The 14,565-nt window shown below is 42.7% G+C and overlaps 1 protein-coding gene across 3 annotated transcripts in view; it reads left to right on the top strand.

Moving 5' to 3' along the window:
* Positions 1 to 5,420: 5,420 nt before the first annotated feature.
* MAMDC2 (MAM domain containing 2) overlaps positions 5,421 to 14,565 on the top strand; it is a 54,659-nt gene continuing 45,514 nt past the window's right edge. For 2 of the 3 annotated variants that reach the window (XM_059874119.1, XM_059874121.1), the window contains exons 1-2: positions 5,446 to 5,555; positions 5,672 to 5,785. In XM_059874119.1, coding sequence (XP_059730102.1) covers positions 5,525 to 5,555; positions 5,672 to 5,785 — 145 coding nt within the window. In that variant the 5' untranslated portion in view covers positions 5,446 to 5,524. Of the gene's footprint in view, positions 5,556 to 5,671; positions 5,786 to 14,565 lie in introns of all 3 variants that reach the window. The other variant, XM_059874120.1, reaches the window with a different exon arrangement.

The following is a 14,565-nucleotide window of genomic DNA, read 5'->3' as shown; positions in this document are numbered from 1 at the left end:
AATGGAGTCCAGTTCCTGACCCTGCACAGGGCACCCCAAGAGTCATACCAGGGGTCTGTACTTATTTAAACTCATTTTTTCATGTTGAACAGCTAAGGCTGTTTTTTCATCTAGATATAACTAACCCTCAGTAACAGGACACTCACAGGACAGCTTTAATTGAAGCATTTATTTTTGTTCTCACCTGAGTAGCTGAAATATTCACTAAATTGCCTGAATCTTTAGAAGTTCTGTGGGTTTGTCCAGGAACCAAAACCTCCTTGAATATTGATCCCCAAAATCCAAAATATGGTAATATTTCTTCCTTCTTCTTCCTGAGTTCATTTCCTAACTGCTTATCTCTAGCAGAGTATCTGGGAAATTCTAGCACTCAGCTTTGCCTTGTGAGGTCTTCTCTTGTGGTGGTTCATCTCCTGCTAGTGAAGCAAGGTGCTGTAGCTTGGACTTATTCCAAGAAACTCCCTTATATGGATGCATGTGGAAAGGCTGCTTTTTACTACTCTTTCATCTGTAGTTCTCCTGGCTATGAGACTGCCCATCTCACGTTGGCTCTCCTGCTTTGCCAAGGATGGTGCTACTCCAGCTCCTACCTACTGGCTTCCTTTTCTCCACAAGGCTGACCAGCCTATAGTGTGAAGCTGTAGAAGGGGCTCTTGTAGAACTGCATTCTCTAGGATGGATCAAGCTTGGGTGTTCTTATGACATTCGTGATCACTTATACCAACTGCAAAATCAGTGACCTGAGCACCCTCCGCTGACTGAAAAGGACAGAATTTGCAGCTAAAAGCAATATCCAGTGGCCTTTAGGGGCCATTATCTGGCCAGCAGGCCCATTCTCTGCCTTGCAGTCAATATTTAGATACTGTACAGTTCAGTCACAGAATCACAGAATAATAGAATGGTTGGGGTTGGAAAACACCTTTAAGATCATCCAACACTAATCTAACACCGCCAGGTCCTTGACTAAACCATGTCCCTAAGTGCTACATTTGCATGTCTTTTAAATACCTCCAGGGAGGATGAATCAACCATTTCCAATATTCTGCTAGCTGGTTTAAAAAAAAAAAAAAAATCATCAAACTCAGATGTGAGAAGAGTTGTAAAACATTCATTAGCTATTCAACAGAGCATTTTGTGGCAAGCTATTTCTCTGGCACCTGAATGGTGTCTCTTTTTTTTGTTTGGTTTTTTGAAAGAGGAAGTTGCAGTTTGCTGGTGCCAGCAGAGATTTAACAAAGTGACAGATCACTGGGACTTAACTCTTTAGTAATTTCATATGCAGGTGTCATTCTTGACTGTTTCTTTTACTCTTCTTCATGAAATCACGATGATGTACAGCAAGAGCCCACTTCATTCCAGCAGCTGGCTTTCCTTTACAGGGAATTAAACAAGGTCTGATGAGCATAATATTAGTAAAATAATACAGAAATTATAAAAAGTAGCCTGATTATTTTAATATAAGAGAGTACTTTTAATGTAAGAGAGGGTTGCTGAAGTCTCTGTTGCCCCTCACAAAGAGTCAGCTTTACTGAGCAGTGCCTTCATGCCCGGCTTTAACTTTCCTGAGTCTCCTGGTCTTTTCCCTACCATGAGAACGCTGCATATTACAGAATGACTGAATATTTCTTAAGGATTCCTCAGCTCAGTCACTAACTAAATTCTTGTCTGTAAGAACAGCACTACTTACAGCTATGCATGCATCTCATATATATACTTATATACAGCAAATGCTGACTTGGCATCTGAAACAGATCAACCCCTCCTGTATGTTATCATGGCTCTGTATCACAACCCTCAGCAGCAGCCAATCCTGCCAAGCTCAGCTGCAGCAGGATTCCCTTCACTCAGCAGGTGACCCAGCACTGGCCTGATTGCAATTTCCATTCACAAAGTCAGGTGCTCCTTAAGATCAGTCACCCGCCCTCAGCAAACTAGAAGCAGTGGAGAGCTCCATGGGTCTCCATGTGTAGTTTTCAGAACATCGGTTAGTAGATACAACTTCAGTGCACAGAAGAGTAAATACACAGAATTGAGACACAGTAAGTTGAAACAACATCACAAACACATGCATTTTGTTAGGAGTAAAGACATTGGGCTGTGCAGAGCAGGGCATTCCAATGCATTATACAGAATCAGTTCAACAGAATGTGAGTGAATTTCCTCTGTGAGCCATCCCCAAAAGCACACAGGTGTACCTGATTTGCTGATAAACACTTGGCTCATGCCAGAGAGAGACAGCAGTAGAAGAGCTTTCCACAATGCTCTAGCTGCAACAGTTGCAGTTTGCTGCTTAGAGTACAATGTGATAGCAACCAGAAAAATGAAGTAATACTGCTCATCTCATGGGTACATTTCTTCTCTTACCCCACCCTCAAATGGTAAACCATATGGGAGCAGAAATGTCCAGCACAGCCACTGGCTGCTAGTACCTTCTACCTTTCCAGTGGAAGTATTCCTACAGCATGACATACTTCCAGAGAATGAAGAAGACAGCAGCTGCAGTAAGTCGCTCATAGGCAAGATCAGAACTGTCTGAAATTCTGAATCACAGGACACAACAGGCAAAGAAAATAAGAAATATGGATATGCCAAAGCAAAGATAGATTAGATGAGCTCAGCTCAAATGATTTGTATTTTTCTTATTGAAGATAAATATAAAAAGATGCCAGGACTTCTGCCTAAGTAGATATGTAAAGTGTCATGCATTATTACAGTCCCATTAAAGCATATAAAGCATAAAATAATAATATTAAAACATGAGAAGATTGAAGTTTGAACACTGAAAGGTATTACAAGACCTCATTTCCTTTTCCAGTCCTGATATCCTTTTCCAACTGAGAATAGTACTGGTGTCCAGTGTCTGAGAACAAGTGGAAAGTTTGGATGTGCCTGGGCATGCAAAGAGGTTTTTTTATTAAGTGCATTTTCCAGGATTTCAAAGCAAACACTGGACAGGACAGTATCTGTAGCTGTGCAGAGAATTTGGAAAAGCTCAGACTTCAGTTGCTGCTCATCTCCTTCTCTGGTGTTGCAGTTAATCTGCAAAACTGGAGTCAAATTAATAAAAGTCAAATGGTAGCCTTTGGATCAACTTTGTACTCAAAGCAAGCTCACTTAGAAATAGGAACTGACAGGAGGTGTAACTGGCCTTCTGCCTTATGCTAGATCTCTGCATTCCCTGCCTCAAAAGGCAGAAAGGACAAATGTGCCTTACCCATTTCCTGCCTGGTCAGGAACAAACTGGGCGAGTGCTTACAGAATTAAACTCAGCCATCTGTAGAAGCCTTTTGTACCTCTCAAATACTCCTATATAACAATTAATGATGTTTCTGACATTTGTTTTCCCTTGTGAGATTGCCTGGTGAGCATGGCCTTGATTATGTTACTCCCCGATATGAAGAGAACAACTTAGTTAAATCAGCAGCAGGAAAGTATGGGGTGAGATTTCAGGAAACATGAGTCAATGAGGGGCAAAATGCTTTTTCAAATTCATTATTAAGGAGAATGTCTTCTATACAGGTCTTGGAAAAGACTGTAGTGGGCCACTGAGGTTTTACACCAGTTTCAGGAATTTTAATATAATCTCATTTATACACACCTGCTACTTCCTTGGCTCCTGAGAGGCTGCAGCAAGCTGGAGGTGCCAGTTTGAAAACCAGTTTACACATGGGGCTGTAAACTTTGGTGGCTGGCACGTGAAGCTAAGCCATCTCTGCTAAGAGGTGAAACATGTTGGAAATCAGCAAGGAAAAAAACTGAGGGCATGAGCCACTTCAGCTATTCTTAGTCAGTACTTATATTGGTGAGTCATCAGCATCCAATGGCTATTTGTGCCACCAGCTTTTCAGAATTGGCATATTCTAGATAATCCACTATACTCAATTCTGTGTAAAAATAGGCATGTGTGAAAGCTGCTGGAGAAATTTAGCTAATCAACTGCCTTAGTACTGAAATTAATTCGTGGAGACACTGAAATTGTCCAGAATAAACCTTCTAACCCAATTTGAAGGATTAGAAAGCAAGCATTCTTTATCTGCACAGGACACACAGAGGATCAAACTCTCCCCATTCTGTGTGTGAGGTGAGACTTTACAACAGGAGGTCTATCCATCATAATCATACATATTCATTAAAAGGTGTTTCTTATCTACTACATAAACATCACTTCCCTGAAAATAATTTACACACATCCACCTCCTGCTGGAAGTCCTTTTATGGTCCTGGAGAGTAACAAAAAGGGTCTCTGGTGGTCCTATTCACTGAATGCTTTGATATTAAAGCATGGTAATAAAATGGAAGTTTGTATTTTAAACAGTACTGTGTGCCACCAGTCAAATCTGAAAAGCATGCTATGTCCGCAGCCCTGATTAGACAAATAATTCAGAATTTCTGTATTTGCAATGCAACAAATTTAGTGATCCTTATCTCTTTTAGTTGTGAGGTGAGAGAAGGCCACTGAGGCAGTTGGCTTGGAGACCCTGTTCTGTGAGGAGAGGGTTCAGCTGGGAAGAGAGATAACTTTGACAACATCCAACACCAGTCCTGGACATGAGAGGGACAGAGGAAATGCAACATCAGGACTCATCAGAGTGGTGCATGGTTGGAGAGCAAGAGGGAGCAGCACAGCTGAAACAGTGGCAATTCAGAGCATTCACAAGGAAGAGACACTTTCCCCACAAAAACAGTCCAGGACTGGAGCCAGGGCTCAGCCAGCCCAACCAGCCTTGGAGGTTATCAAACCCCAATTGAGCAACCTGGTCTAAGCTCAAAACTGGCCCTGCCTTGGGCAGAGTTTGAACTGGACATCTCTCGTGGTCCAGTCCTGAGTTGTTCTGTAAGCCAATGAACTACAGCACTTGGAGCACTTGGTCAGCAGCTGCTGGACCATTCTCAGCTAAAAGTGCCAGGGTACCCTGCCATGGTCCTCGGAAGGTCAGCTTTAGCGGAAGGGAAGGACGGACGGGCAAGTTGTGGTGATATGGGAGCTCTGGTGCTGCGGTAGCCCCTTCTTTGCAGATGTGTATGAGTGGGCACCTTACTGTTGTGCACAAACACCTGACAGGGAGTACGTCAGCCAGAGTCAAGCTCTTCGAGTGGTACCCAGATATGGTAAGCTACGACAGGAGAGATGCACTGCGAATAAGCTGAAACGCGGGAAAAAACAATTAAACCTAAGAAAGCACATTTTCGCCGCGCGGGGGGTGACACTCTTCCGCAGGCTGCGCGGACAGGAGGCGGCAACCCCTACTCTGGAGGGCACTCCAGCCTCAGCCACTCCGGCCTCGGGCCACCGTCGGGGGCCGACGCCGCTCGGCGACAGGAGCGGGACGGGCCGCCCCCGCGCGCTGTCCGCGGTCCCTCCCCGTTCCTCCCCTGCCTGCCCGGCCGCTGCCCTGCCCGCGCCCCTCCGGGGTGCCGAGCGGCCGCGCTCAGCCCCGCCGCACACCGCGCACCGCGCCTCGGGCCGGCCGCGCTCGGCGCCGCGCTCTCCCCGCCGCCGCCACCCCGGCCCCCGGCGCGGAAGATGCTGCGGCTCTGCCTGCTCACCGCGCACGGTAAGCGGCGGCGGGGACGCCTCCCTCCCGCCCGGGACCCTCCTGGCGCTGCTCCGGGGGCCGCGGCGGCCCCCGAGCCGGGCGCGCCGTGACCGGGGCTCGTTTTGTCTTTGCAGCTCTACGGCTCGCCGGGGCGGCCTTGCTTTCGCCCGGGTCGTGCACCTTCGAGGACAGCGCCTGCGGCTACCAGTGGGACTACGCGCATCTGCCCTGGGCGCTGCACGGCGAAGGTGAGAGCGCTGCCGCTCCCGGGCGCAGCTCCCCCCGCACTCACCTTTCCGCCCGGCGCTGCCGCCGGAGCCCGCGGCCGGGCGGCGGCAGCTCGGGGTGCTGCTGCTGCCGGGGGGCTGCGCCGCTCGGTTTTCCGCGGGGAGCAGCCTCCCCCCGCCGGGTCTGTTCCTCCCTGACAACAGGCAGGCCCTGCGGGGAAGCGTCTGCACTCCCCCGGCACAGGTATCTCCGCAGGTTTCTGCAGGATGCCTCAGAAATCTCCTTTCTTTCTCTTTCACGTTTTGCTGGGAAAAGGTGTCTTTTATCAAGACCTCTTTCTAAAAAAACAGTCACATCGGTCCCGTTCCTTATGCGTTATTTTCCTTATGCTTTCCGTATGCATTATTTTCTTTCTAAATGTTTTTTGGGTTCTGCTTCAAAAGTGGATGCATTTCCAGGGCAAGGACAGTGTTTGGCAAGAGTATCTTTGCAACATGTTCAATTAAGACTTTTCTCCGATTTATAGTATGTTCAGTTTAACAGAAAAAGTGAAGTCTTTCAGTAAGTTGTATTAGGCTTTACAAGACTTAATGCTGTTGAAAAGAATAGTCAGTCACTGCAGAGTTTCCATGCAGCTCTAACTACTGGGTAAGTTTTCAGTGTGGGCTCCAATTTTTGACAGAATCTACATGAACAAAAGACTAAAAAAAAATATGCACAGCATGGTTGTAACTGGGTAATCTTCCTTAGACGCTCTTTCATTCTTTTGTCTTATAAAACCATGCCCGTTTTGGCAGCACTGTGTCCTGGTTTTTGCTGGTCAGCGTATGTGCATGTGGTGATTTACTGGTACAGCAGAGGAAGCTAAGAACGGGAGACACAGCTTAGCTTTGGATTGTTCCGCTTCTTCTTGCATTGCTTCAAAGTTGCTTTATTATTTTAAAATGTTATTTGTGGTATAGAATTGCGTTCAGTGGGTCTTTAACAGAGATTATGTGACTTGCAGTGCAAGTTCTTGCATCTTATAAATGTCTCAATAGTGTAGTCTTGTGCCAAACTGTCAAGGTGATGTAAATATAACTAAAACTGTGCCCAGAAATTTCCACTCCATACTTGAAAGTATTTTGCCCAGTTGCTAAGGAAGCCAGTATCTTCCGATGGGCCAGGCACACAGAAAGGAAGTATAAGTTTTGCTTTTGTTTGCAGCTACATAGTCTCACTTAAATGAATATATTTCTAAGGTTCAGCTGCAGTTTTAAACTTTTTTGGTTTCTCTTTAGTGTTCTGGTAGCTCTGGCATACAATATTTTTTTTGTTTAATTTTAGAATTTTCATAATTGAAAAAAATTTAATTTTTATAGTTAAAGTTTTGATACCTGTGACTGGCATTTTAGGGCCTATTTTAATCAAGTGCAAATCAAAAGAAAATACTCGGTGCTACAAAGGATAGCTGCTTCACTGCTAAGTGCTTTACTCAAGGCTGGCAAATCAGGCCCTAGTGAAGTGGCTGTTTGTAGGAACAGCTATACAAGAAGCAATTCAGGCATGAGTCCAGTTGACCTGTCCTCCCATAAAACCTCTTCTTCAGTGAGCCCCTCTGTAAGCCTCAAGCTCTCTCACATGGCTGTGAATTCAGGAATAGGACCTTCAAGCATATCAAGGTGCTTTTTTTAAGTGTCAGCTTCTTCAGTGACTGGCTAGCTCAGTGTTTGCCTTTTAGAACTATAATGATTTTAGCAGACAAACATCATGCAAGGAAAGATGTAACATACAGAAAAAGCTGGATATAAAGTGGATGTAAATTTCTAGTGAGGCTTGGGGTGGGCTGGGAAGCACACCCAACTGAGGTCATGGGCCAGGCTGGTTAAATACATTATCAGGCTTGAGGCAGTCTGTTCCCTAAGGAGCCAGTTCTGTTTTCAGTGCAGCATGGGAAATTCCATGCAACACGTTCTGCTTCGTGTGTTTGTAGGATACCAACTACACAAGAAACATAGTCATGTTGTTGCTTAGGAAGAGATCATCATAATGTAATCCTGCTTCTGAAATGTGCAACAGATCAATTTGTATGTTACCAGTGATAAGATCTGAAAGCTTTATGTGAGTTTCTGCTCTACATAAACAGGGGTGACAGTGGTCCATTTTAATTTCAGTGGTGTAGGCATGCCCGCAGAAATGTTGCTGCATTCATGATACCTCTGAACAGATAATTTTACTTTTAAGTTCATTATACAAGACAAAGATTAAACTCTTGGACTCAACCAATGGATAGGAAATTTAGGAATCACATTTATATTCATCAATACTATAGTAGTTAGAGATAGTTGAGAAGTTTGAACATCATGCTGGTTCTACTAACAACTACAGGTGTATGCAGCATGAGTTCATGTCCAGTTATTTTGGGGCATAGAGCTTTGCAGAGGCATAGTGGCTGATTTCCATAAGAATTCACTTCTTTGTCAGCAGCATATGTGTTTGCAAGGGAAATACCAGTTAATTCTAATACATGCTGTCAAACTGCGTAGGGTAGGGTTGTTTTAGATGACAGACACACTCTGCAAATCCAAAATGGTCTTTGAAACAAAGGAAGATGCTGTGTGTAATAGGCAGTAATCCTCAGCAGAGTAATACATAAAACCATGCCCAGACACTTAAAACAGCAGTAGGAAACACAGCCTTGGTTCAATTGTAGGCATTCTAAAGTGTTAGGTATGGGCATTTTTTGCCAAACCTTACACTTAGCCATGTCCAGCAAAGAACTGGCCATAACCTGATGGTAAGAACTTCCTGCTCACAAACATTATTAGAGATAAATTTCATTAAACACAATAACTATGGCATGTCTTTTCTGTGACTCTGGGCAATGTTTACATTTTTACTTAGAATATCTGTACAGCACTTTGTGTGAACTGTGGATATGTTTTGCTTTCCATTGCCTTTCACTCTAACAGAGACCAGTTTAATAGTGCTAAAAATAATGTGCATTTTGGCTTTCAGCTTAACTCTGCCCTAATGGAGTTTTCTTGCTGCATCTACTTGCCTGGATTTAAGCACTAGATAAGAAACTTGTCTATTATGACAGCAACCTATGGGGAAGAGAGATTTTATATTAGCAACATGCTCCAAAAGGCAAGTGATCGTTGAGTTTTGTGGCACTGAAACACTAAAGCTATCACTGGTAGTTGATACAGCTGAATTCACCTGACTCTCATAGGAGAATTGACGGCTTCAAATACCTATTTTTTGAGTGTTGCTTTCCTTCGAAAATTCTGGAAGTGTGTATTTCTTCATATCTCATGTCACCAAGGATACATTTTAATAGCCCACATTTCAGGGGTTTAATAATGTTTTCTCTTTCTTCAGTATTTTGAAGGAAAAGAGATAGATGTCACTCAGAAGAGTGATCTAATAGATTACATTACATACAAATATGACCATTTTTTCTTATTCTTAAAGCATATGCCTCTTTTTGCCTCATTATTCCAAGATGCTGCTCCTGTGATGCACTCCAGATAGGCATCCATCAGGTAAAAATTTATGGAAAGTTGGTAAGCAAGCAACATCAATAACACTAGTTTCAGGAAACTGAAGTTTGTCTTTTGGAACAGATTTATCACATAGCTACTCTTAAAAATAAATGGAAAATAATTTCAAGAGACAGGACAGCTATTGCAGGCCATCAGATAAGTCAGGCATGAGAGCAGCAGCATAAGGAATCTCAAATCTAAACATTGCCTGCATACCATTTAAATGGCTTGTATTTACAGCTGTGCCATATGACTTAAAATTGACCTCTTTTGATCTGAGCTCTCTGATCTTGAATGTCACATCATGTGGTTGTAATATGCAGAGTAATGAAGCAGGTGATAATTGGCAATCCTAGATTTTGTGGCACAGCAAACACAGTTCATGTCTGATATGTACTCTGTCATGCTTCGTTACAAACCTGTTGGAAATAAATTAGCACATTTGAAGTCTTAGTTTTCTTTCCATCGATCTGCAGTACTTTCCTGTACATTGGGAAGTACATAATTTGAAAATGTAAAAAAAAACCTTGTAACATTGCTGGCTTTGTACAATTCTTGTACAAGACAAGTGGTCTCACGTGTTTGTTGTGAGATCACTGTATACTTGGGAGTCAAGGAGAATTGCACCAGCTTGTACCTAGCTGCAGCAGAACCAGGCTGGCATACCCCAGAGCTTGTTTGCTGGCAAGTTCTCAGTTGATGAATTCACCCTGCCACAGGAGCTTATTGGTTTGGGATTTCCAAACCTGTAGCCACAGCATCTCTGTGCTGAGTGCTGTTTGATGGAGGGTAGAAGCTCTTAGATTGGCATATCGTCTGTTTTGTCTTGATCTGATAAATAAAATGTTGGTGCTCCTGGCTGAAGTAATTGAATTTGGAGAGACAGCTGTCTTTATTGAGGAGCAGGGAAAGAAAGGCTGAATCACGCACTTCTTTTACACTTAGACTCTCATGTTCTTCTTGTTTTCCTTTACTTCTGGTGCCATTTCTCCTGTACACTCAACTTTGACTACTCAGCCACCACTCTTGTGTTAGCAACTTGTTTCTTCATACTATTCCAGTTCAGTCTGTCACTGGCAGTTTAATAGTAGTACCTTATATGAGGAGCATTCCATCTTGCTCCAGCTTATCCCTTGTTTCACTTTGGGATCCCGGATCCCAGAACCTTACGTTTTGCTTGCCCAGGTATAACTTCCATCCTAGGCTTCTGGGTAATAGCATTTTTATTGAGTTATGCCTGCATTACAGTTGTTAGTGTATTTTTTCCCCATCTTCAGAGGCAGGTCTTGTGCAAAAAAAAAAAAAAAAAAAAGATGGCTGAGGGCACTTTCTCTCCATCAAGAGCTTCAGCAGCAGTTGCCTGTGCATGATGACACTTGTGATAAGTCTGGCCTTTCCGTTTGCCGCAGGGGTACAAACAAAGCCTAAATTGTTGTCGGTGAGTCACTAGATGGGAGATGAGTTTCAAAGCATTCCTCTACTCCACAGAATAGTAACATTCTCATAAGTGTATTTTCACATACAGCTGTTACTGGTTCAGAGCTTGCAGAGTCAACAACTGCCGCAGTGCGTTTTACACGGAGCCGTGGAATCTGGCCACAAGAGAGGGAGGATGACTCTTAGAAAATTAATCTTTTCTGAATGTACCTTGCACTTCTGACAATTTGGCTGGACTTTGTTTTGCATGAAAATACTGAAAATAGATAATTTGCCACTTGAATTTAAAAAAAGAAAAGAAAAAGAAAAAACTGTAGGAGGGCAAAAGAGAATTTGGGAGTTGGGGTGGAGGTGAAATTACCTCAGTCAAAAAAATCACTTGCATGTAACCCCTGGCCTTGCAGATGTTGTTGAAGTTTGCTAAAATTCAAGTACAGACATGCAAATCACTGAAAACTGCTAGAAATATTTTCAGCTTTCTGAGAAAGAATGGAAGATGCAAATGATGGGAAGTTAAGTTCCTTTCAGGAATTTCAAGATGCAGCATGGCATGAGTTTTTTTATCAGTAAAAGTGCTGTTAGGCAGTATTTTGTGGTTATTACTCTACGTGTGTAATCATTTTGAAAGAAGAAGAGGAAAGCCAGTCATTTGCCAGTTCATTTTTTGGAGGGAAGGGAAGAAATTTTCACTATAAATTTTGGTCAAGATCCAATGTGAGTTAAGATGGGCAGTGAGGAAAAGTAAGCTTGCACTTGTTCTGAAAGGCTGATCATGACAATCCAGAAGCATTTCTGCTAGAAAAGATTTGTTCATCTTGCACATAGTTCAGGCTGTTCAAAACTTTAACATAATCAGCCTGAAAATGCCCTAATATTCTTATTATATAGGATGCTATTGAGTAGAAATATTTGAAGGCTTACTGAAAAAGTAAGTCCAAACCAGTTACAGCTAGTTGGTTTGGTTGCTTTTTTTGGAGTTCTCCCATGATGTTACTTTCTGAGATGTTTTGTCCCCAGCCACTGTGGGCAAGAGCAGTGCAAGCAAAGCTATAATTACTTCACTGATTAAACTTACCAAATAGGGCCAAATCTTCTGTGGTTACGAAAATACACTTTAAAAATTTGAGAGATTTTCGTTTAACATTTGAGTTTTTACTGTCTTAATAATACTTGTTTGTTGTTATGCTGCAGAAGGCCAGATAAAAGACCACAGTGATCCATGTAATTTTATATAATGCTTTGATTGCTTAGAATGCTTTATATCATTTGAGGAATTTTATTGCTCCCATTGAAAAGAGTAAGCCTCTTTTGTCCAATCCTTCACTGTGTCTCTAGACAGCCAGAGATTAACGTGTGATTATTGCAGTTCTTCTTCACATCATAATCAAGACAAAGGTTCCTACAATTTTATGTAACAGTATAGTGGTCTCTGATTAACCGTGTGTTCTACACTGTATGGCTGTTTCTTTCCTCCAACACATTTTCCTTTGCTAAATGTGGCTCAAGATCAGTATTTGAGACTGCTCTACAAGTGTGAGTAATTGTGTTGGTGTACTTTGAATGCTGTTTTAAATAGAAATATTCTCTGATAAAGTATGAGCTACATGTTACTAGTGCTTCTCTCTGTTCTGAAAACCTTGTAAGTCTAGTATGAAAATAACCATGAATCATGGTAATTAGATTTCCATTTGAAACTTTAGCCAAAGTCTTTTAGGAAACAGAGTCTTCACAGTTTTCAATTAGCAAACTGTTAAAATGTTTTAAGAGGTGTTCTTGTGACTTGTGCCAAGTTTCTTCAAATTTCCTGGCCCACAAATTGTATTTGATATTAAAAATGCATAAAGAGCTACAGTAATGGAAGAGCAGTTTACAGCTGTTGTATACAAAACCATAGTGAGATATGAAGCTATTGAAGGAAGTAATTATCCATTTTCAGATGATCTTGTTATTTGGATGTTACATCACTAACAACTGATCAATACTGTGGGACTGTTGCCTTGTCTGTCCCTCATGCTTCAAAAAGATTGGAGAAGGCTTCTGCGTGACAGTGAAGTCTAGGGAAATGCTCACGCATTTGTGGCAAAATGTTTTGCCTGGAGGGTAAGGAAGCCAGGCAATTATACCTGATCATATCTGTGAATAAGCAGACTTCCCTGTTTTGTAGTAATAACATTAAAAATCATGTTCTAAGGCACTAAGCAAAATTTAGATCTTCTCTGTAAATGCTTCTCTTTCATAAAATTTTCAAGTGTTCCAAAAAGCACTCTCCCCTTGCAGTAGAAATACTCAGTGGATACATAAGATGGGGAACTTAGTTGTCCAGTGAACTTACTAATTCATTTGTAGATCTGACAATGAAAATGTGACTCCCTTCGCCAGCCTCTTTCACATTTTCTAAACAGTGTTTATTCCAGCCTGGAACATGGTTTCATGCTTTTCAGAAATTACCGTGGACACGACTTGAGAAGGCCCATGAAATAGGCTGGAGTCAGCAGGTGGGATGAGTGCTTTCTCTGGGTTGGAGAACTGTGGAATGCAGCAAACACCACTTTAAGGTCTGTCTGTGCATTCCAGGGTTAGATGATAAGGTTGGTGCCTGGCTATAAGAATCCAGCCAGGCCCATGGAGTTATAGGTACCTGTAAGGCAGAGTCACTTCTGACTTAAAATCTTTATGGATACTGCAAGATTTGTGAGCACTGGAGGGTCTTTTGGGAAAACATTTCATGTTTTTTATATTGTGGCCTAGTTAGAAACGGCTCAGCAGAAAAGGCCCTGTAGGCTTTGGTGGATACGAGGTTGGACACGAGCCAGCAGTGTGTCCTTGTGCAAGGGCAGCTCATGGTGTCCTGGCTGCATTTGCAGTTGCCAGCAGCTCAAGAGTGACCCTTCCCCTCTGTTCAGCACTGTTGAAGCCCTGTCTGGAGTTCTAGCCAGTTCTGGCCTTCCCAGTACAAGAGAGACATGGACATAGTGGAGAGAGCCCAGTGAAAGGTTGTGAAGATTAGGAGACTAGGCCATCTCTCATGTGAGAGAAGTCTGCAAGAGCTGGGACTGTTCAGTCTGGAGAAAAGAAGGCTTGAGGGGGAAGTTTATATTATAAATAAATAGAAGGACCTGAAGGGAGGGTGCAGAGGGGACAGAGCCAGGCTCTTTCCGATGGTAGCCAGTGACAGGACCAGAGGCAGTGGGGACACAGTGCAACACAGAATGTTCCCTCTGAACAACAGGAAGCACTCTGTCACTGTGAGAGTGGCTGTGAGGTTGTGGAGTCTCTATTCCAGCTGATACTAAGAAGTTGTCTGGACATGGTCCTCAGCAACTGGCTGTAGGTGGCCCTGCTTGGGCAGGAGGGTCAGAACAGATGATTTCTGGAGGTGTCTTCCAACTTTAACTGTTCTGTGATTCTGCAGCATCTTTGTATTTTTGACTGAAAGTTAAAAAAGCCCTACTGCAGTGGCCTTTCAGAGATATCTTCATGCACAGGAAAAGAACGTAAGAATTTCTGGTTCCTTTTAAAGTTAAGAATTAAACAGAATAGTCACATGCTATGTGTAGATGCCTGACCCATTTATATGTATGTATATATGAAATCTCTGCGCCCTTATGCAAGAGAAGAAATGAGTTTGTTGTAGATCCTGTTAGATGAATGATCTCTTAGTTGTAAGCAGAACACAGAGAACTTGCTACTTACTGGTATCTTTGGAGCTTGATTGTCATGTAGCTAATTTTTCTAATGCTTATGTCTGCAGAATTTCATGGGAAGCAGATGGGTTAAAGTGTAGAGTGCTCTGATGCATTTTGTGACAGGATCTGTTCTTTATAATTTCCTACTTT

The sequence above is a fragment of the Haemorhous mexicanus genome, chromosome Z (genome assembly GCF_027477595.1).
Source record: "Haemorhous mexicanus isolate bHaeMex1 chromosome Z, bHaeMex1.pri, whole genome shotgun sequence".
NCBI lineage: Eukaryota > Metazoa > Chordata > Aves > Passeriformes > Fringillidae > Haemorhous > Haemorhous mexicanus.
The sequence above is the reverse complement of the archived record's forward strand: the minus strand, read 5'-3'. Positions and strand labels throughout refer to the sequence as shown.